General features: G+C 40.9%; 1 protein-coding gene across 3 annotated transcripts in view; it reads right to left on the bottom strand.

The window, feature by feature from the left end:
• Positions 1–24,272, bottom strand: part of LOC123498042 (zwei Ig domain protein zig-8-like) — a 181,388-nt gene that overhangs the window by 50,499 nt on the left and 106,617 nt on the right. For all 3 annotated transcript variants that reach the window (XM_045245118.1, XM_045245117.1, XM_045245119.1), the window contains 2 exons: positions 8,302–8,444; positions 244–321 (listed from right to left, as the gene is read on the bottom strand). In XM_045245118.1, coding sequence (XP_045101053.1) covers positions 244–321; positions 8,302–8,444 — 221 coding nt within the window. The remainder of the gene's footprint in view (positions 1–243; positions 322–8,301; positions 8,445–24,272) is intronic.

Here is a 24,272-nt window from a genome sequence, read left to right as displayed (position 1 = left end):
ACTATTACTATTACTACCACCACTAACAACACTACCACCACCAACACCCCCACCACCACTACTACCACTACTACTACTACTACTACTACTACTACTACTACTACTACTACTACTACTACTACTACTACTACTACTACTACTACTACTACTACTACTACTACTACTACTACTACTACTACTACTTTTACCACCACCACTACCACCACTTCGAAGAACAAGAGCACAAGAAGCAATGGGACTGACCTTGAACCGATCGTCTGACGTGAAGATGAGCTGGTTGGCGGAGATGACGTGCAAGTCGCTCTGTCTGATCCACGACACCTGGAACACACAATGGTCACCGCCTCAGTTCCAAACTAAATACAGAGTTACGTAATCAAAAGGTTATAGGCTCGTATTGTCAAACACTTGTGCTCCTCACCACCTCTATTTCAGCAGATTTTAACCCCTTCAATACTATGCCACATTTTTACCTTGAGATTTGTGCACGATTAGGCCATTTTATTGACATTAGCAAGGATCTACGGAGGTCAGAAGATTAATGGCCACAGTCTTCACTATTTTAATCCTTCCCATGAGTTTCTGAACCTATATATAATCACCAAATAGTAAGTAGAATGAATATGGAAACGCGTCATGGCACTCAAGGGGCTAAAGGTGATTTTACGGTCCTAATGAAAAAAAATGTCAAAATTTCCGCACTCTACATTGGAGAAACACTCTTGAAAACCCAGCAAATCATGTATGTGGCCCCTGTAAAAAAGTCGTGGTGAGAGAGCAAAGCATTTCAGAATAAGGACCGAAGTGACAGGATAAAACAGGCGAGAGTTCCTCCCCTTCTTTCTCTCCTGTCTGTTTTGGCCGGCAAGAAGAAAGTATATAATGAAAATAGAAATGTATGGTAATGTTTTTCAGTTCTATTAAATCTCTCACTAATGAAAGAGATATCTGGACGTAACAAACTCTGCCAGATATCCATTAACAGTAGGAAAAAAAATAGCGATGTTTTATTTAACCCCTTTAGTACCATAACGTGTTTTCATATTCATTCTGCTTAATATTTGGTGAGTTTGTACAGCTTCAGAAACGTATGTGGAGATTTAAATAGTAAAGACTCTGTGCATTGATCTTCTGATCTCCATAGACCCTTCCTAATGTAAATAAAATCATCTAGTCATACCTCAAACTCATGGTAAAAATGCGTCCCAGTAATGAATGGATTAATCTTTCGAAATAGTGGGAATTTTATTACAATGATACGTAATGTCCTGCGTCGGTATGGATTAGAGTCAAAGAATTCGTCTGATCTCCTCTTGAAAGTTGTAATTGGTCTCAGAGATGGCACTGAAGGAGCGGGAAGTCTTGACGTTAACGACCCGATTCAACAATTGTCCGACTTGAGAATCTTTTATCAGTTACATCAAGACTGTTCATTACGTCGTCTTGTGATTTTTGACGGACCGACTGTAAAAATAATCCTCTGTTTTGTGATACTTTGGGTTTCAGTATTTGTTAACCCCTTGAGTACCATGACGCGTTTCCATATTCAGTCTGGTTACTATTTGGTGATTTTATACAGCTTTGGAAACTTATGTGAGGGATTAGAATAGTGAAGACTGCGGCCATTAATCTTCTGACCTGCGTAGATCTTTCCTAATGCCAATAAAATGGTCTAATCATATACAAACCCAAGGTAAAAATGTGTGCCAGTATTGAAGGGTTTAAGAGCTGGACACGTACTAGATTCTCTTTAGAAATACTGAAAAAAACGGATGGATGCTTTTCCTACTGAGAATATACTAAAGTCTATATCGAACCATCACAAAAATCAATTAAATACTAATACATAAAAAAAAAACTAATAACTACCATTTCAGTTTCGTCAAAATTCTCAAGGTAATGCGCCGAAACGTTTGAGAAGAGCAACCTTTTATCATCTGGTGCATATGTAATATTAGTAAATGATCTCCTTTATGAGACGCAAACTTAGGATTAAACTTCACGCTGCACACTCAGCTGAATATGAGACAGAGGAGTGTGAAGCAGCAGGCAGGCACTCACTTATCTGGTAACTGTGAGAGAGAGAAGGGCCGGGTGGGAGGCGTTACGAGACACTGGGGTAAGAGGAGGAGGAGGAGGAGGAGGAGGAGGAGGAGGAGGAGGAGGAGGAGGAGGAGGAGGAGAGTTAAGGTTGTCTGTGTGTAAAACCTCTTCCACCTTAACATTTTTTTCCCATCCCACACAACACGTCCTCACTCAGATACGTGAATTTCAAGCTACAACTTTATTCTTGCTTGCGTTCAGACGTTTAGACAGGCACTTAATCCTTTCTCTACTATATAACATACCTTTTACTTTATTTTCAACCACTCTGAGGCATCTTTTCTTATTCTACAGCCACTTCCAAACATTTTACGGGTTAGAAAGGGTAAAATCTACTCTTTTTAATCCTTTTCTCTTATACATGCTGATAGAGATTTTGTACTTTATTTCTAGCGTTGTGTATTGTTGTATTTCGCTAAGTTTTCGCGGATGAGTTTAGCTCCTTTTAGCACATCCACCAAACGTTACTGCTTGTAGTGCTTTAATTCAGTATCTCCACAATGTCTATGTCTTTTTCTCTCTTAAGCTGTTCGTATTTTCATTATGACTATTTTGAAATGCCATTTAAATGATTATTGCCTTCTTGTGATGCAGAATCCGAGTTAATCTAGCAATATAGGTGGTTAGTCGGCAGGATTTCATGATTTTTACTCAGTGATGATGCAAAGTCCTTATCAATATTAAACTATGAACATAATCTTGAAAACACCACTAGAAACCATAATAACTTCCATTAGAATTAGGTTTAACAAACAAAAAGTGTTTAAGAATATATTTTTTGTTTTTAAGAAAATTCCCCCCTTCTCGTCTGCCCTGCCCTTCCCCCCCCCATCCACCTGTCCAATACACAGTTACTTGATCTTTGTCATGAACGGTAGGCGGTGGGCGGTGGAGGCAGTCGTGAGGCGAGCAGTGTGACAGGTAACGGACATCACCTCCATCTGGCGGTAACTGTGAGGAGGATGCACATTAATGACGCGTCGATAGGTCAAAGGTGCCTCGGCCACAGATACAGGAAGCCTCTGACCTTGTGAATCACACGTTGTTATGCATATAATTTATTGATTTTCTTCAACTTCACCAGAAAAATGTACATAGAAGGTGAAAATATGGAATTAGCTGCTGAAGATGACATAAGTTTGACATCGAGACATACTGTATGTCTTTCCTTTCTTTTTTCTTTATTTAATTCATATATTCTCCCATTTAAACTTTGATACAACTCCAATGATGAAGCTAACAAACCCTAACAAAGAAAATTTTTAAATAACATTGTAAATATCCTTTTAAACCTTCAAGTAGTGGAACCAATAACATTTCCTGACAGTGTCGCAGTTCGCCGCCTGACGCTGCATCATGCCGCTGTGCTCTAATAAGGTGCAACTACAAGAGGCGGAATTTCCTTCGACACATAGAAGGAAATATATATCAAGGGTCAGACAAGAGCTGTCGAGCCATCAGGGGCCATAAATTCGTTTCAGCAAGACGCGGTGCAGCCTCGGGCGAGGGACGTTCCCGGTTCCCGGTGCTGGAAGGTTATAAGCAGGAATCAAAGCACCGATCCACTTGGCCAGACAATTAGTGCTGTTCAGCTCGGAGCCTCACAACAGGAGGGGGTACGGAGCCATGAATCACACACGTGCCAGAGCGGGGTTCTCAATGGCCGAGAAGATCTATTTCATTTAACATCCTACAGTGTAACTTGAACAGTACAAAGTCCATGAACATAAAAGGGTTCAACGTCAACGCTTTTTTTGTAAGAGATTTTCACTGAGTAACAAGAAAAAGTCTACTTAAATACCAGTTCTCTAAAACATAATGTTAAAAGAAACCTCCTTGAAAGATTCCAAGTCATTAGAGGAAGGAAATACAGAAGCAAGCGGGGAGTTGCAGAGTTCACATAAATGACTCATGCAAATCATGAAAAATATGAGGAATACGATTAATGTTAGGATCTGATATGCAATAAATACCATCCAGTCCAGGGAAACAGAGGACATGCTTTCAATATCCGTAGATGACACTTCGCTCGTGAGTGTGTCGTCACTTTCTCTGACAATCCTTGAGACTACAAAATTTGACGAATGAAGGAAATACGTTTGAATTATGTGAAAGTCGTGTGCCGTCTTGGGCAGAGGGAAAACAGGGAGGAGCCTTTCCTTCCAAGGATTAATTCAGTTTAGATTTAGCCAATGTTGGAAGAGACGGCAGAAGAAGGTTTGATCAAGCACCGACAACTAGGTAAAATCAACACACATGAAACGATACAACGAATCCCACGAAACACAATCATAAACCAGAATCGCAGACACAATGAATCACAGACAGTAAACGGTTTTTTTTTTTCTAATGTAACAGGGAGAACTGCCAAGGCAACAAAATATTAGAAAAAAAGGCCCACTGGAACTGTAGTCTCCCTAAAAGATTAGAAAGAATTAGCCGAAAACCTGGGACAAATGTCTTGGCATCTCTCTCATAAAAGAAGTCAAGTCGTAGGAAGATGGAAATACAGAAGCAAGTAGGGAGTTCCAGAGTTTACCAGTGAAAGATATGAATGATTGAGAGTACTGGTTAACTCTTGTATTAGATGGTTGAACAGAATAGGGATGAGAGGAAGAAGAAAGCCTTGTGCAGCGAGGCCGCAGGAGGAGGGGAGTCATGCAGTTAGCAAAATCGATAGAGCAGTTAGCATGAAAATAGCGATAAAAGATAGAAATGGATGCAACATTTCGGCGGAGAGAAAGAGGTTGAAAACAGTCAGAGGAGGAGAGTTGATGAGACGAAAAGCTTTTGATTCCACCCTATCTAACAAAACTGTGTGAGCGGAACTCCCCCTCTCAAAAAAAAAAAAAAAAAAAAAAAAAAAAAAAAATCGAAGAGTACTCCATACAAAGACGGATAAAGCTCCTGTACACAGTTAACAGTTGGAGGGACGAGAAAAACTGGCGGAGACGCCGCAAAACGCCTACCTTCATAGAAACTGTTTTAGAAAGAGATGAGATACGAGGTTTCCAGTTAAGATTATGAGTAAACGACAGACCAAGGATATTCAGTGTGGAAGAGGGAGACAGTTGAGTGTCACTGAAGAAGAAGGGATAGTTATCTGGAAGGTTGTGTCGAGTTGATAGATGGAGAAATTGAGTTTTTGAGGCATTGAAAATGATTAGATTAGATGCTCCAATCAGAAATCTTAGAGAGATCAGAAATCAGGCGTTCTGTGGCGTCCCTGCGTGAACTGTTGACTTCCTGAAGGGTTGGTACTTAGAACAAATTATAATTATCATATAAACACTAGTGATATTAAACATTGTGGTTTGCAGCGTGCTACTCGTCTTCTGACAAACATACGAACAATGGTGATGAAGAGGCCAAATACAGTATACGCTTTGGTGTTAGATGTCGCAGCGTGTGATAAGCGACTCCCAGCACTCAGCGTCAAGATACGTAACTTATGGCGGGTAACATTCAGGAAATTACAATACGGGGCTACAGGAGAGGCGAAGGTGGCATCCCCTTCAATGGTGACGGTATTTGTCTTGGCCCACGAGGGAGTACTTCTGTCGAAACGTGTGTGTGTGTGTGTGTGTGTGTGTATAGGTGGGTAGGTGGGTGGGTTTCAAGCTCAGAGGATTTATTAGTATTACAGTACAGACACGTATATTAGGTCTCTCTCTCTCTCTCTCTCTCTCTCTCTCTCTCTCTCTCTCTCTCTCTCTCTCTCTCTCTCTCTCTCTCTCTCTCTCTCTCTCTCTCTCTCTCTCTCTCTCTCTCTCTCTCTCTCTCACACAACGTCTCTGATAATGACTATTTCAAAAGACGACAAAGATTCGGATTCCCATTCATTCATGTTTCCTCCATTAATGAAGCATAATCTTTGTAAAATTATCACATGAACCCCAATAACTTCCACGAACACGTTTCTTTACCGATCCTCTTGTGTCTCCCCCTGTCATTCATCTTGCGTCCCTCTACACAGCACACGACACCTCTTGCTTTACTTCATTGCCATGTCGTGTAATCATGTTAAGTACCTCTGTTGGTTTTCATGTGTTGCAAATATTTGTTATTGTACGAGTATATTCTCTCTCTCTCTCTCTCTCTCTCTCTCCCCGTCATGCATGCAGAGTGAGTTTGTTGCGCCGCAGTGGGACTTGCTCGGGCTAAGAGGAACTGATCTAAGTAGATTAACATTCCTAAGGTGACTAACGCACCGAGCCTCTCAAGTCCCTTCCATTTCCACTCCACTCCGCCCACGCCATCACCACCTGCACCTCACTACACTCACACCTTCATAATAACTCAGAGAAATTTTGCATCATTTCTCGCATCTTTAATAATTGCTTCGTTCTATCTTCTCTTTGACTTACCTGGATTGCTTGTCACGGGGTGTAGTGGAGGTTAAAGGAGAAGCTGAAGTGTGCTTGTCATTGCAGTGGTATCGTAAATGCTCATGATTTTGAAGTAATATGAGTTATGTTACATTATCAGAAGAATAACACCCATAAGAATCTGAGTAATCATCTCTAGAACATTGAAGAATACATAGACCTTGTTCCAACTCGTATACTTAATCATTTCGGCTCCTCAACTTCTTTCATCAGGTTCTAATAGAAGTTATTGGGTTTTCAATGGTGTTTTCACGAATCATGCGCCATTAACCCCTCAGTACCATGACCTGTTTTCATATTCATTCTAGATACTATTAGGTGATTTCATATAGCTTTAGAAACTTATGCTGGGGATTGAAATGGTAAAGACTCTGGCCATTATTCTTCTGACATCCGGAGACCCTTCTTAATGTCAATAAAATAGTCTTCTCGCACACAAATCTCAAGGTAAGAATGTGTCCCAGTACTGAAGGAGTTAAAAGGCAAAACACCCAAATTATTCTTCTGACGTTCATAAACCCTTCCTAATGTCAATAAAATGGTCTACTCGCACACAAATCTCAAGGTAAGAAGGAATTAAAAGACAAAACACCCAAGAGAGCTTTGTGACCTTGGAAAATAATGTTAATATGTTTAAGAATACTGACCTCTGATTCATTTAGGTTCTAGTAGACGCTATTGATATTTTCAAGATTTTTTTTCCTGATTACAGTAATATCTTCATCATGATTCTGCACCATCGACATGAAGAAATACTCATGGCAATCGGACTAATCTCCCTTGTGGACTTGGAAAATAATCCTGATGAGAGAAGAAAGCGTTTAATAATACAAACTTGATTCAAATCCATATTGTTGAACGTTTTGGTACCTCATCTCTATTTTTTCCAAGAGACTATTATAAACTATTAGAATCATCAAAAATGCTTTCATGATTCTAGCGGTGATGTAGCACGGGGTGTACATCATGGACAGGCAAAAACACACACGAGAACATGAATTATAATCGCTATGGCCTTTAAATACAGTCTTAGTGAGATTGCAGGGTGTTTCAGGCTGAGGGTTTCAGATTTCACATTTAGAGTTATCGGTTGTGAGTCATTAAGGTGCAAGGGCAAACGTGGACTGTCTCCATCCCATGTAGTGCTCATATTAAGGCAGAGGATGTTGTTAATGTGTTCAGCGTGGCGCACGGCCGGATTGGAACGCTTTAAGTAAAGTTATGTGACCGAGTTAGCGAGGTGAGACGTGGTTCCTCGCGACTTTTTTTTTATTTGACTCTCTTCTGGAACCGCTCCGGGAAGACAGGAAATGTTGAAGGCACTGTAAAAGTATGCTTCCTCGCCTTATATTTTTAATAAATGCAAAATCCTACATTCAAACACAGACATGTGGACAGACAGGCAGGGAGGCATCGAGGCAGGCAGGCAGGCAAGCAAAGAGACAGACTGGGAGAGATAGACAGACAGACAAAAACACACACACAAACACACACACACACACACACACCCACACACATACAGAAAGACATAAAGAAAACATGATTATAGTGTAGAAATGTGTGATATATATAAAAAAAGGAAAAATGGAAAACTTGTGTTGGCAAGGAAACCCAATTAAGATAACAAGCTGGGAAAAAAAGGGAACAGAAGATAAGGATTACATGGCCGCAGGAAATGGGGAGTATAAAACATTGTTCATAAATTAAAAGGAAAAAAAAAACAACGATGATATTGAAGATATGAACATTATGAGTGTGATGTCATGCTGTGAGAACAATAAAAGAAGAACAACAGAGAGGCAGGACTTACAGAGCGGCCTCGCAGTTTGGTGACAACGCAGGGCAGAATGGCAGTTTCTCCCTCCATCACCGTGACACTGCTGGGGAGAGTCTCGTCAAACTCCGGGGGCGTCCAGTTGCCTCCTTCCTTCTTGCTCTTGCCTTTAGCGGGTTCTGTGGAAGTAAAGACAGGGCGCTTTGAAGGAACGCTGCTTGAATATTTGGGCAGCAATGAAAGGTCAATGTGCATACGCGTATAAATTGAAAGATGGTCAGTTCTGGTCCTACTGGGTTCTTGTAACTTTCCTGATGTTCTTATGTAAAGCATTCGAAACAGAAACATTGATTGCAGAATGCCTAAAGAGACGGCCATTCTAAAGAAAACTAGGTAATTTTACAGAGAGTTTATAGGTCAATATATGTACGTAAGTTTTATTCAGGGACGTGTAGACTTGTTGGGTTGTTGTAGCTCCCCTGACCTGATGTCGCCATTCAATAGAGAAATACTGATTCAAGGATGAGGAAATAGAGACACACATTCGCAACTCTCTCTAAAGTATGCACGGAGGTAAAGTTGAAGTTTTACGAGCGTACAGGGAGTGCCACGCATAGGCTTGCTGGCGTCCTGCAGCTGCCACACTTGATACAGAAGCAGTGACTCAGGGATGAAGAAAGAAAGGCAAACACTTTCTATTCTCTCCATAGGCAGCACGTGTAGACCTGTTGGCTTCTTGAATCTTCCATGACCTTTTCCTCCTATTCCCACAGAAGTAGATATTCAAGGAAGAGGAAAAGGAAAGTAAGCATTCTCAATTCTGCGCACAGGATGCAGGGAGGCAAGGTTTAAGTCTTCTGAGGACAAAATGTTGCAGAGGCGGCGGCAATACATCCCTCCCTGAGAGCCACAATTGTCAGCCCGCCGCGGGTGTTTATGACCATCAGGCGGCGTGGTCCTCCTCTGCCTCGGGACACGGATACGACGTCTGTGTTTTTAATTTTATAGAAACCAGTCTAGGCGAGCGAGGGGCCTGAGGGTGCCCTTGGGATGTGCTGTAAAAGCTTTTTAATGGGGCTATCTGGGTCCTCTTTTTCCTCTTTTTCTTTAATGGGGAAAGGTAAAAGGAAACGGAATAAAGCAAGAGATAAAATGGTAGGAAGGGAAGAGGAGGAAAAGTAAAGTAATATGCGTCTAACGGAAAATATGTAGAAACACGCCAGAATCTGAAAACATTCCCGCAAAATGTGAACATCTGCATGCACGATACTTTACGTTTATTTATATATTCTCCCTTAGAGTAATTCTTTGCATGTTTCTCCCTCCCTCCCTCCCTCCCTCCTCTCTCTCTCTCTCTCTCTCTCTCTCTCTCTAAAGCGATAGTCATAACCCTCACGTCTCACACACGGCTGTGCTACAAGGCGCCACTGCTGACCTGCACACACACACACACACACACACACACACACACACACACACACACACACACACACACACACACACACACACACACACACACCATGAGGGAGATTGGTCGAGTAAAACACCTCAACAAACAAGTTAGTGTAAATCAAGAGAATTTGTACTCGTTTTACAGAGAGAGAGAGAGAGAGAGAGAGAGAGAGAGAGAGAGAGAGAGAGAGAGAGAGAGAGAGAGAGAGAGAGAGAGAGAGAGAGAGAGAGAGAGAGAGAGAGAGAGAGAGAGAGAGAGAATTTAACTTGTACTAACAGGCATATGAATCGAAATTAACAAATTAAACTCTTGGATGGACTGTCATTGAACAAATACAACATGGCAGGACAATACAACAATACACGAATGGATCAGCGCGCAGTGGTTGGCTGAAGAGGAAGAGGCGGAAACAGAACAGATATATCGTCCAAGCGATATCAGAACACTGGAATGAGTGAATGGCAGAGATGCATGGAGAAAGTTAGGAAAGGTTCTAATCCTTTGACGGAGCAGTAATGGGTGTGTGCTCGTTCTTTCTCTCTCTCTCTCTCTCTCTCTCTCTCTCTCTCTCTCTCTGTGTGTGTGTGTGTGTGTGTGTGTGTGTGTGTGTGTGTGTGTGTTTCAACTTTCAGTCTTTCGTTTTCTCGCACCTTTGTTGAACACATTATAAACAACATTACACAATTTTCTTTGGAATATTTTAGAACAAATTAGAATAAGTTTGTGGAATGAAATAATGAAATATAAATAAAAAATAATGAAACCGCTGAAAATTACACTTGAGAATGTTCCTACGCCAAAATAAGGTGCCAGTGAGTGTTGTATGTGTCTGGTAAGTTAGTAGCGTTTATAACAGAAAAAATTGCCGATGATAGGAACATTTTACAACCTCTAGTTAAAATAAAGAAAAGAAAAAAAAAGATCTATGCACTTGACTAACTAATATCTGTTCATCTATTCGTATTTGTATTAGATTTTACAGTTTTAACATAAGCTCTGTATTCTCAGTATTCTTTCTTGTCTCCTTCCGTGTTTCATTGCGGCCTGACAAGTAACAGTCAGTCTGCCTCGTTATATCTTTTTATCTATTTGCACTCGTATTTTTTCAGTTTTATTGTAAGACTATGAGACACACAATAAGGATAACGTGTGTAAGTCCTAGTATTTCTGTGGTGTCTACTTGTCTCCTTCCGTGTTTCACCTCGGCCTGACAAGTAATAATCAGTCTGCCTAGCTATATCAAGTAATAATCAGTCTGCCTCGCTTTTTTTTTTATCTATTTGCACTCTTATTCTTTCAGTTTTATAACAATACTTAATCTCGTGACACATGATACGTATCCTAAAAAAGTGGACAGAGTATCATAAATTTCCCTCGTGATACAAAGGCCTATATTCTGAAACACTTCCGCGCCGCACGCCACCTTCACTATTTTCAAAGGGCTCTAGACGAAGTGACACGAGTTTTTAAGGGTGTTTTTGTAATTCTAGTAACATGTTGACAGGTTTTCTGCATTATCAACAGGGCAAATGCTCTTTAAAACTCATCTAAACGTCTCTGTGGTCTTTGAAAATGGTCGGGGTGAGAGAAGGAAGCGATTCTAAATTTGGCGCAAAGTTCTGCCACGGGAAAATTCACAATCAACAATAGAAATAAGTTAAAAAGAACGCAAAACAGATGAAGTGAATGACCTTTTTTTCCCTTTTTTTTTTAACGCAGTAGTGTATGTGGCATTCATTACTGTTGTGCGTGCGCGGCGCCATCGCTCACCTGACATCTGTATTCATGCACGCTCGTATCATGCCTCGAATGTGGAGTAAGCAATTTCGGAAGCAATAAAAATAATGAAATTTGCGGTTAAAGCTGCCGTTTGCATGTACTCCGTGACGCTCAGGAGTTTATCAATTCATTCACCTTCTTTTCTTTTACCTATTTTTTTTGTATTCATTTGTATACTTTTATTGATTTTCCCGCTAATATTGCTCGTGATCACATGACACCTGTTACTTTACCTGAAAATAAAATACTCCATCACCTTATCTTAGCTGTATTTCATCATTATCTTATCTTGATTCGTATTATATCATCTCATCTTCATCTTATTTGATATGCCGGTAACTGCTCTATCGCGTTTAATCCGAGAAAATTTACATCTCTTTCTTCATATCCTCGCATTCTAATTTTCTTCCTTTACTTCTGACTCTTTATGCATTCTTTTCTACAGTAGCAAAAACATACAAGCACTAAACATTTCATTTTATAGATTGTGGTGTCAAAGATGTCCCTTGAAATACATCTTTAAATTAGACTCCGGGCCAATTTCATTAACGTGGTGGAGCAATCATGGCGGTCAAGCGTTAAGACTGAAATACATTGCCGGAATCTTTTGTGTGAATCTCGGGATGTCTCTCGTGTGTTTTTCCAGTGTTCTAATTCCGAACTCACTCACTAATATCCTTTCATCTATTCGTATTTGTAATCTCTTTTTTTAGTTTTAACATCAGCCAGAGCAACGTGTGAAATTCTGCAATTTACTCTTGTCTCCTTCGTGTTTCACTCAAGCCTGACAAGTAACAATTGCTTTTCCTTGCTATATCTTTCTCTATCAATTTACACTTGTTTTCTTTCAGTTTTATTGTAACATAGTGGTATCTGCTTGTCTGCCTCCGTGTTTCATTGCGGCCTAACAAGTAACAATCGCTTTGCCTTGCTATATCTTTCTCTTGCGATTTGCACTAATATTCTTTTAGTTTTATTGTAAGACTATGAGAAACACCGTAAGGGTAACATGTGAAAGTCTTCTTCTGTGGTGTCTGCTTATCTGCCTCTGTGCTTCATTGCGGCCTGACAAGTAACAATCGCTTTGCCTCGCTATATCTTTCTTTATCGATTTACACTCATATTTTTTCAGTTTTATTGTAAGACTATGAGACATACAATGAGGGCAACGTGTGAAAGTCTTAGTATTTCTGTGGTGTATGCTTGTCTGCCTCCGTGTTTCATTGCTGCCTGACACGCGACAGTCGATCTCTGCCTGATAACATTCATAGATATAGATAGAAACGCTCTTGTGGTCCTTGAGCTCTTCACGCGGGGTACGACAGGCGCTCTATTCTCCAGGGACTGATAAAAGACGTGTTTACATCCCCCCCTCCTGCAGACACACACTCTGGCTTAGGGACCGCACACCACCACCACCACCACCACCACGGGAGAGGGAGGCAATACCGCGATGAGATGAGTGGGAGTGAAAGAATATGCAATGCGTAGAGAGTTACTGATTGAACAGACAAATACGTTGATCTTGTTTGGCTTTCATTTTCGAATTTGTGGGTGTTACTGTTTGTGTGGTAATCCTGCGTGTGTTGGCTGTGGCGAGGGGGAGAGGGCTGGGTATCTCTCTCTCTCTCTCTCTCTCTCTCTCTCTCTCTCTCTCTCTCTCTCTCTCTCTCTCTCTCTCTCTCTTTCTCTGTCTCTCCGCTCGTTCCGTTTCTTTTTACTTTTCCTCCTTTTCTCCTCCCTTCTGTCTTTTCTTTCGTCTCTCGTTCTCATTCTCGTTGTTTTGTCCCATTATTCCATGCATATCGTCTTGTCTTCCCTCTATTACACTTCTGTTTATGCTTTTACGTTCTCTCTCTGTCTCTCTGTCTGTCTGTCTGTCTGTCTGTCTCTCTCTCTCTCTCTGTCTGTCTGTCTCTCTCTCTCTCTCTCTCTCTCTCTCTCTCTCTCTCTCTCTCTCTCTCTCTCTCACCTCACACACCACACTTCATTTCACCTACCTACATCTGAACCATCCATCACAGTACGGAGCCCACCCACTGTTTCCCGCCACGCCCACTCATCTCGCGCCGCCCTCGGTTAAACAGCTGCCACAAGAAAATACTGACCATATCTCACCTGGCTTAGATGACCGAGTGGGCTGCCAAGACGGGAGGGAATAAATCACCTTCGTTATGTATTAATCTACGCGAGGGATAATTCTCAGACTTCCTTTCTGCCTTGTCTGTAATATTCTGTTAATTTTGGCGGGCTCTCTCACTCACTGCCCCGTCCAGACTGAGAGACAAAGAGATAGAAAGAGGTAGGTATGCAAGTACAAATAAAACCAAACAAAATTATACGTAGAGAGACAGATATACATGCACAAAAGAAGCACAGATACGTAGTCAGAGAAGGAGAAAAGAGGAAACGTTAACTTGATAGAAAGAAATACAGGCGCAGATAAGCAGACACACACAAATAAGTAACCAGAAAAAATAAGATGATAAAAAGGAACAGACCAGACAGCAGGAAACACAAAATATCCTCCCAAAACAGAATAAAAGAAAAAAGATAACTAGATAGGCAGAAATACACGCAGGAACAGAACGAAAGATGTATAGACAGAAAATCAAAGCAAATAAGACACGCAGATAAAGAAGAAAGAGAAAAAGAATATGAAGAAAGAAAAAATACCGATATGATAGAGAGAGAGAGAGAGAGAGAGAGAGAGAGAGAGAGAGAGAGAGAGAGAGAGAGAGAGAGAGAGAGAGAGAGAGAGAGAGAGAGAGAGAGAGAGAGAGAGAGAGAGAGAGAGAGAGAGAGAGAGAGAGAGAGAGAGAGAGAGAGAGACTTAATCAAACATACTACCTCAAGACACAAGGAACAAAATAACAAGCCATCGTATTCCCCCTGTGCTGTGTAGAAGAGAAGGAACGGATAACGAATAACAAGACAACGAGAAGAAGGGAAGCCTGGAGGAGCCGCAGATGAAATAGGGTCCTTCTCCTCCTTGTTTGATTTCCTTACGCTGAGACAAGACAAGGAGGACACAGAACGACAGGAGATTAATTCCTTTCCCTGAACCCTTTTGATTAGGTCGATGAAGGTGCGTCGATGCAGTACAGAGGAAGAAAGTTAAGTTTAGCAACTCTCTACTCTTATTCCCACTGTTCTTCATGTTCTCCCTCAATGTCACGTACTGGTCTGGCAATTGGTGGGCTCTCGATTGAGGTTAACCCATTCTGTACCATGCCGCGTTTTCATATTCATTCTGGTTAGTATTTGGTGACTTTATACAGCTTCAGAAACTTATGTGGGGATTGAAACTGTGAACACTCTGATCATTAATCTTTTGAGCTTCGTAGACGCTTCCTAATGCAAATAAAATTGTCTAATCATACCCAAAAATCAAGGTAAAAATGCTTCTCGGTAATGAACGGGTTAAGGAAAAATGCTGTGAGAAATGAGTGTAGCATGGCGGAAGTATATTTGACAGAAACGAGGACGAAAGGAAAAGCATGAAGGTGTTTTTTTTTTTTTTTTTTGGAAAGATGCGAGAAAGATGGAAGAGGAGCGAGGCTGCGAGGGAAGGGGTAGCTTTGTTGGCGAGCGTGGAGGTGTTGCAATATGTGATGGAGAATAGTAATAGTAGTTGCAAGACAAATGAAGGGATGGAAGTAAAATTTGGGCGAGAACTGTGTGTGTGTGTGTGTGTGTGTGTGTGTGTGTGTGTGTGTGTGTGTGTGTGTGTGTGTGTGTGTGTGTGTGTGTGTGTGTGTGTGTAAAACTACTCATATAGGCCTGGCGTAAGATGAAGAGAGGGAGACTGTTCTATCTTATTGATGCTAATGAATGTTTGCAGTTTTCACGACGATGTAAACTTATTGGTGGTCTCGGATTTGAATGTTAGTGTTGGAATGTAACAGGTGAACGTGTAGTAAATAAAGGAAAACATGTCAAGAAGTAAGTATAGCTGGGTAAAGGAAAGTATGTCAAGAAGTAAGTATAGCTGTGAGGAATCTGAACGCTAGAATTGGTAAAGTAATATCTCAAGATGCAGCTGTGACGGATGGTGGTTGGAAAATATAAAGAAAAAGCAGGGAGAGTCGTAGGTCGTGTGTTAACTGGCAATTGTAAATATTTTGTTCAGTCTTTCGAGAACTGAGGCCTGTCTAAACGTAAGGTCAATTTGTAGTTTAAGTTTTCGCCACAGTTTCGAAACACGTCTCTTCAGTAAGCGGGTATTTCAAATCACGAACTGTTTGTAATTCATAGTGCAAGTTTTCAGTACAGTTTGGAGACACATCTGAACGATTGAGTGTTTTTAATCATTTACTGAAAGAAGTTTTATTTCCACTAAGTCCAAGCGTTGTGAATTGATGAAATAATAGTTGTCATATGTAGTGACGTTAAGTAAGTGTGAGAAAACTAAGAAGCGATTGTCAGTTTTTTTACGTAAATGATGATTGGCCAAGGGCAACATAAATATAAAGAAAAAAGACCCACTCGGTTGCCAATCTCCTTATAGAGCCGATGAAATTAGCCAAAGGATAGGAACAAATGTCTTGAAATCTCCCTCTTAAATGAAGTCAAGTCATAGGAAGCTGGAAATACACAAACAGGGAGATGCAGAGCTTGCCAAAGAAAGGTATGAAAGACAGAGTACTGGCTAACTCATGCTTTACGGAGTTGGACAGAATAAGGGTGAGAGGAAGAAAAAAGCCTTGTGCAACGAGGAATTTGAAGCCATCGCTATTCTCTTGGTCCTTGTGAAGTGTGGACAGCATAAGAGCAAAGTGCGTCAATCTAATAATACAATAAATAATATAGTGTGTATGGAAGACAAAGTGAAGAAAGAAAAAAAAAACATCATCTAATTAGAAGTTAAATTTGATGATCACAAAATGACGCAAACTACCCCATGGTGAATGAATGACAGGGCAGTATTGAAGATAAGGAAAGACACTACTGCTATGACATTATGAAGTGAGAAGAGACATTAGAGAACCCAAACGTTGAATACAGAAGCTCTTTACAACCTTCCATGAAGAGCACCACGGAGACCAAAAACAACTTAGGATGTCATAGATGAAGGAACAAGCTGCTGCCTAGTAATGATTCTATGTGCGAAACCCTTTGTACCTACAACACAGCAACACCTATTAGAGCAAATGCGTCTGTGAACTTCACCTGTAATGCAAGTTATGAATCTTCAGGAACTCGCTGCGAGACGAGGGAGAGACAGATATGAAGAATTCTTAGTAACCTCGTCAAGCATGAGTATGGGTGAGGTGTGTGTGTATGTATGTGTGTGTGTGTGTGTGTGTGTGTGTGTGTGTGTGTGTGTGTGTGTGTGTGTGTGTGTGTGTGTGTGTGTGTGTGTGTGTGTGTGTGTGTGTGTGTGTGTGTGGTGTATATGTGTGCTCACCGCGTAAGAAAAGAGTAATATTTACAGCAGTAGCGAAGCAATAAGCTCCCCTCCCCCCAACCCACACCCATACCAGTATCCCCACCACAACAATCACCGCCACCGCCACCACAACCACCACCACCACCACCACCATACTGACGAGGACGTGCGTAGGAGGAAAACAAGACATACACACACACACACACACACACACATACAAACAAACAGATAAGAACAGAACGTGTAGGAATCCCAAAGAATATTTAACAAAGACGTTATTCATTCACCTCATTCAAGCAAAACGCAAACGAAGGCGCGGGGAGTCATTCATAAGGACCCTAAGATTTAATTAGACCTCAGGCGGCGCGTTTATCATCATTGTCACGGACGGACTGCAGAGTTTTCATTCCCACAGTGAGTTGCACCGCCAGCCTCCGATGTCATTCTTGGAGGGGATAAGACAAGGCGGACAGAGGGAGATACGAGAGCGAGAACGAGAGCAAGAGCAAGAGCGAGAGAGAGAGAGAGAGAGAGAGAGAGAGAGAGAGAGAGAGAGAGAGAGAGAGAGAGAGAGAGAGAGAGAGAGAGAGAACGTTAAAGCAGAAACAGCACAATATAGGGGAAGGCAAGATGTGTATGGAATAATGGAACAAAAGAACGAGAATGAGAACAAGAGACGAAAGAAAAGATAAAAGGAAGGAGAAAAGGAGGAAAAGTAAAAAGAAATTGAACGATCAGAGAGAGAGAGAGAGAGAGAGAGAGAGAGAGAGAGAGAGAGAGAGAGAGAGAGAGAGAGAGAAATAGATTAATATGGCGGCGGGCTTGTATGGTCACCGCAGAGCCATAACATCAATCATGCGTTTTTTGTGAGGATAGAATGAGGACACTGAGAGGGTGTTAGTGGGAGATGGGGCGCGGCGGAGGGAGCTCGTGTATAAATTGGATACTCTTTTTCTCCGTCTTTGGTTTGTATTCTGAAGCGTTTCGACGTCTCATTTCGACTTTCCAACAGGCTCTATCTAGTGGAAGTGAGTGGGAATTTCAAAGGTGTTTTTTTTTATGGTTCAGGTGGTTGTCTAGCAAGAATTTTGTATCGTCATCAAGGGGGAAACACTAACAAAGATTTGGGTAGTCATTTTGGAAGTGACTAAAGATTTCAAAGATATTTTTTCATGATATGGTTGGTTGTCTAGCTAGAATTTTGTATCGTCAGCAAGGGAGAAACACTAACAAAGATTAGGCTGGTCATTTCGGAAGTGAGTGGGAATTTCATGATTCAGTTGGTTGTCTAGCTAGGATTTTGTAGAGTCAGTAGGGGGAAAACACTAACAAAGATTCGGCTAGTTATTTCGGAAGTGAGTGGGTGGGGATTTCAAAGGTGTTTTTGTATGGTTCAGGTGGTTGTCTAGCTAGGATCGTCAGTAAGAAGGAAAACCACTAACAAAGATTTGGTTAGTCATTTCGGAAGTGACTGGATGGATTTCAAAGGTGTTTTATGATATAGTTGGTTGTTTCGCTAGGATTTTGTGTCGTCAAAGGGAAAACTAACAAAAATTCGACTAGTTATTTTTGCTGTCTTTGGAAATGATTCCTTATGAAAGGTTAAAGCGTCTATAAATAAGGGGGTTTTATCTTTTTCACTTTTAAATCCATCGACTCGTTATTCTTTTATTGTTACTTTCTACCTTCATCTATTTACCTCTTTCTATCGAGTAGCTAAAAAAAAAAAAAAACATTCCTGCCGCAGTTTTGCTATCACTGTTATGTATTTTTCACTGGAACTGACTGCAATTCTCTCTCTCTCTCTCTCTCTCTCTCTCTCTCTCTCTCTCTCTCTCTCTCTCTCTCTCCTCTCCTTCCTCCCATTACTTCTCTTCGTATCGTCTCGTTACACTAACCTCTCTGAGTCAATCGCCTTTTTACATGCTTTCCCTTCTCCTCCCCTCTTTTTCCTTCCCTTTTTAGCTTGCATTAACCTCTTTTTACATACACATTTTCTTTAAAGACTCTGTTTAATAGCTTTCCTCAACAGGGACGTTATTAAAGAGAGTAATACCTTAACGTAAAGACCTAAAACCCTTCCTTTCTTATCCTTAGTACTTCAAGAGTTACCAGAGTTCGCGAGTACTATTATATTAGCACCACAATGACCTGGAGGGTAAGTCTTGGTTTAGGTATCGCGTCCCTGCAGATAGAGAAAAAGAGTGTACCCAAGAAGGAGTGCAATAAAATGAAAGGAAATATATACGCCTTGAGTCGCCAGTCTGCCACACAAATCGCAGCGGCCACAGATGGTAAGGAAGCAGCAGGTGCCTTGGGGTCTCGGAGGACTCAGGGCCTTGGGAGCCACCACGCCGGGCGCCACAATATGAGTACACTGCCGCCGCCACCGCCACCACCACTGCCACGACCGCCACCACATATTTTTAAAGGCAGATAACAATTACAGGGAGAATGTACAGCAGGGTGTTTTGGAGAATGTAAGAATTTGAAACGGTGGAAAGGATACTGCTCGTCAATCTTGTAAATACAATGTTTCGTTAAGGAAGTATTTTGTAGCTCTTTTTTTTTTATTTATACCATGTGGGCTTTTCACGGGAATTTATGGGTTAAAGGGGGAACTTTTTTGGGTACCTCATATCTCAAAGCCTACCAGCTAGGAAACCGTTGCTCCGAGTGAGGAAGCCCAACCTACACTCGGACTGTGGACAGGATTCGAACCCGTGCGCTTGGAGACCCCTCGAACCCCAAAGCACGCATGGTTCCACTGTACTAAGTAAAACACGATAAACAAATACGTGCCTCACTTATGCACGTAGTAAAGGTAGTAATTAGTTGTCCATATATAAGTTGAATAAAGAAAGAAAATAAATGAAATGCGTGAGTTAATATTTCGTCGGTCTTGTAAATAAAGTGGATAAGAATATTGTTTTCTTCCGTAGATAACCACAAGGAAGAATAATTACTACTTATCCTTAATATTCCTGAATAAAACAAATGAAAGAAATAGAGATAGTGAACCAGGTATAGGAGAGGTGAGAAAGACTCCACACCACAAAGGAATCCTACACAATGCAACATACCCATTCATTCCCTTTGACTCATATCACCTTTAGAATTTCAACTACATTTCTTCCCCTAGACCTTCAAGCATGCTGTGTCGTGATGAAGGTCAGACTCTTGCAACGGAACATAACACAAGGCAACGCAGCACAACATACCTACCCACACCTCCTGACTCCAATGATCCATACATAACCTTACTCCTACATTTTTTCTGTTAGCTTGATTATGGTGCACTTAAATATCAATACGTATCAAATATACTATTACATTTTTTTTCTACATCAACGCATCTGTGAAAAAAAATGGTAAATAGACGTAAAAAGTTAGAAATCATAATTGTGTTGTGTTCAGAAGGGTGGCAGCTAATGAAAATAACTAAATACTTTTTTTTTTTTTCATCTGATTATAATTTTTTCTGCTCCAAACTTGATGTAATAGTGGACGGTTAATTTGATCGAACTTCCTGTGTAGGTCACCATATCCACTTATTGGTAATGTTTAGGGCTGTAGTTTTCAATGTTTTGGTCTCTCTCTCTCTCTCTCTCTCTCTCTCTCTCATACACACACACACACACACACACACACACACACACACACACACACACACACACACACACACACACACAAACACATATCTGTTCTTTTTTTTTGCTCTTGGCTGGCTCTCTTCCCTTCATAAAACACACACACACACACACACACACACACACACACACACACTTTTTTTTCTCTCTCTCTCTCTCTCTCTCTCATCAGGGATATTTTCAGAGGTCACAGAGATTAATTGGGTCAGCAAGCATGTTTTCTTTTCCTTTCACTGACGAGCCAGAATCCTCATCAAACTATGGCTACACACAGGAGTCATAAAAACACCCTTGAAAACCCAGGTACCTTCCAATCAATGATAAAAGTGGTGGATATTCTGGAAGGGGACGAGAGAGAGAGAGAGAGAGAGAGAGAGAGAGAGAGAGAGAGAGAGAGAGAGAGAGAGAGAGAGAGAGAGAGAGAGAGAGAGAGAGAGAGAGAGAGAGAGAGAGAGAGAGAGAGAGAGAGAGAGAGAGAGAGAATATAGAATGCAATGACACAGAGATATTTCGTAAGATTAAATTAGACCAAAGAAGAAAAATGGATGAATGAAAGAAAAAAAAAAAACTCAAACATGATTATTTAAGACTACTAATCATGACACCCCCAAAAATCACAATAATAAATAATGTTACATAGAAAAGCTCACAGATCACATAAACGTTAACCAGATCGATTCTTGAACACGATTGTCACCGCATATCACCAACACTGGATGGGTAATAACACTGCCAAGCGGGAGGGAGCGAGGTGGCGGGTAGAAAGAATCCTGTGGTAATGCTGGCAACTCCTAAGGAAGGGCAGAATGCGCCGGTACACTCCATTAGCTCCAGATGGAGGCTTTTTAAGTGGCCACACAGCGCGGATCTTCCCTCAGTAGAGTAGTGTTCCTTTTTCTATCGTCTTGTCTTGCCACTAGATAACCGCTATGAATATATTACGTCACGGACACATACACACTCAAGCACTTAGTTGTCTTATCTCATTTAGTTTCATTAGATACCGCATGAAAAAAAACCGCTTAGCAGAATATAGTGTTTTTTACCCCTTCAATACTGGGACACCTTTTTACCATGAGTTTTGTGAACAATTAGATCATTTTATTTACATTAGGAAATATCTATGGAGGTCAGAAGACATATACACCGTCTTCACTTTTCTAATCCCCCACATGAGTTTCTGAGGCTGTAGAAAATCACCAAATAGTAAGCAGAGTGAATATGGAAACGAGTCATGGTACTCAAGGGGTTAAAGGAGAGACAAATCAATATTGTTTTTCCACCTTCTCCCTTGTTCTGTATTCATCACGCTTAAACACACACACACAAATATAAATAAACATATTTTATACGTGATTGAAAAAAAGTCGAGGGGTTATCTCTTGGCTATAAGGTAAATCCGTGACTGCTGGGCTGATTGATGACTCCAAATATGACAACCGGATTGAGCTCATTCACGTTTTGTTGAGCTGGTATGTTTTTTTTTCCATCCTTCCTCTCTGTTTCTTCCCTCGTAATAATCTTTCAATCAGTGAGCGTCTTTGTCCAATTATCTCTTCTGCTGTCTTTGTGTTATTAGTATTTCCCTCTAGTAAATTTTTTTTTTATCATTTACTACCCAAATATTTCCCGTCATAGTCATCCAATACCATGAAAATGCGTTCCAGTTCTGAAGACCTTAATAATAAACCAGTGTCTTTTTTTACGCCTCACATGTCTCGCGTAAGGTACAAAGACACATTGAATCCCCTGCATATCAGTGTGTCTCCGTGCTTTCCCTGACCTTGTTGCGCCGATGGAAAAGGAAAACCTGAGCTGTGTCCGTGGTGTCTCTCGCAGGTGGGTGTCCTTGACTTTAACATCCCCGTCACGCCAACAACTCACGTCAAGAATAGTCTAAGTTTGGAGAGAATTTGATACTATGTTTCTCGCTGTACTGATCTCCCGCGGCACAAACTTACTGCCCTGCGCTTATCTCCAGACTGCTGCTCTAGTCTGAACTCCTTGACTGTTGTAGTTATTCCTCAGGCTTGATAAAATGTTGTGATGCAGGTTCAGAGTATACGACGCCACTCACTTGCCTTGCTTGATTCACTTAACTTAATTCAGTCCGACGCTTGCCTGGTACTGTCTCCAAGTGCTCTTCTGAAGCCCAATCATGCTCCTCCAGTTTATGCCAAAGATACCACTGATGCTTCCAAAATCATTCTTTGAGTAGTTAGGAGATTTCACCCCTTCATTACTAGGACATATTTTTACCTTGAGAATTGTGTACGATTAGACCATTTTATTTACATTAGGAAGGATCTACGGAGGTCAGAAGATTAATGGCCACTGTCTTCATTATTCTAATCCCCACATGAGTTTCTGAAGCTGTATAAAAACATCAAATAGTAACCATAATGAATATGGAAACGCGTCAGAGTACTCAAGGGATTAAGTGGTTGTAGCTTTATCTATTTTTGCTCCATGGTTGCTGTAAAAGGTGCCATTCTGTCATTACCTAAAACTCAGAGGGTTAACAAAAATGCCACTTGAATGTATCTGGTACAAGTACAGTCACTCTTTGCAGTCCAGATCAGTTGTTATTTAATCCGCCAATCTCACATGCACTATGCTTTGCTATCTACTTTAATCATAAGCCCTCTGATCTCCTTGGAATGAATCAGTTATCAGGCTTTAAAAGTTGTAAAAAGATTAGAGGAATCAGATTAATCGACTGACATTTGAAATAAAGGCAACAGTATGCTTAATAAAGATAGATGACATGACTTTCAAGTATTTTTAACAGTTGTGGCATGAAGGAATTCTATAAATCGTAAAAAGATAAAATAAAATGAAATAATGCAGCAGTAAAAAATCCAAGGACTTTTATATTTTCCTACACTCAAAAAGAACAAGCTAACATGGTGCAGCAGGTGAGGTGAGGTGAGGTGAGGTGAGGAGAGGTGAGGCGACGTGAGGTGAGACATGGTGCCATCGTGTCAAACTTCCTCGGCTGTAATAAAGTTTGACGGCGCCTCGTCCTGACCTCGCTCACATAAGTTCCATTGTAACCAACACACAAATATCAAACTTCTGAAATTCTGATAACAACACAAGGCGCTCGAATGTAAGAAAGGAGAATCTAATAAACTGTCGTCGGTAATGAATTTGATAGAGTCACTTTTTACTTGAGGTATTATGGAAGTTCAGAAATTTTGCATGCTAATGGCAATAAATATATCACATAATATAGAAGTCACTCTACAAAAAATATTACTGCAGGCACTAAAGGTTGTGAAATGCACCGTGACTCCTTCAATATTCCTCCCCAAACTTGCACCAACTCCAGGAATAGTGAGAGAGAGAGAGAGAGAGAGAGAGAGAGAGAGAGAGAGAGAGAGAGAGAGAGAGAGAGAGAGAGAGAGAGAGAGAGAGAGAGAGAGAGAGAGAGAGAATATTCCACCTCACCAAATTACTACTAAAGTCAATTGGAAAAAACAAATAAGAAGTTTTGTGATTCTAGAGACACAACAAACCATCATCTCAGCAGCAGCAGGCCGGGATGGAGGACACACACACTCACTAACACAGCCACACCTCCACCATCCTACCCACATACACCTGGTTAACACCTTTAGTACTGGAACGCATTTTTACCATGAGTTTTCGGTGTCATTACACGATTTTATTTACATTAGGAACGGTTTAAGGAGGTCAGAAGATTAATGTGTAGAGTCTTCACTATTTT

The sequence above is a fragment of the Portunus trituberculatus genome, chromosome 47, assembly GCF_017591435.1.
Source record: "Portunus trituberculatus isolate SZX2019 chromosome 47, ASM1759143v1, whole genome shotgun sequence".
NCBI lineage: Eukaryota > Metazoa > Arthropoda > Malacostraca > Decapoda > Portunidae > Portunus > Portunus trituberculatus.
This window is presented reverse-complemented; position numbering and strand designations above follow the sequence as displayed.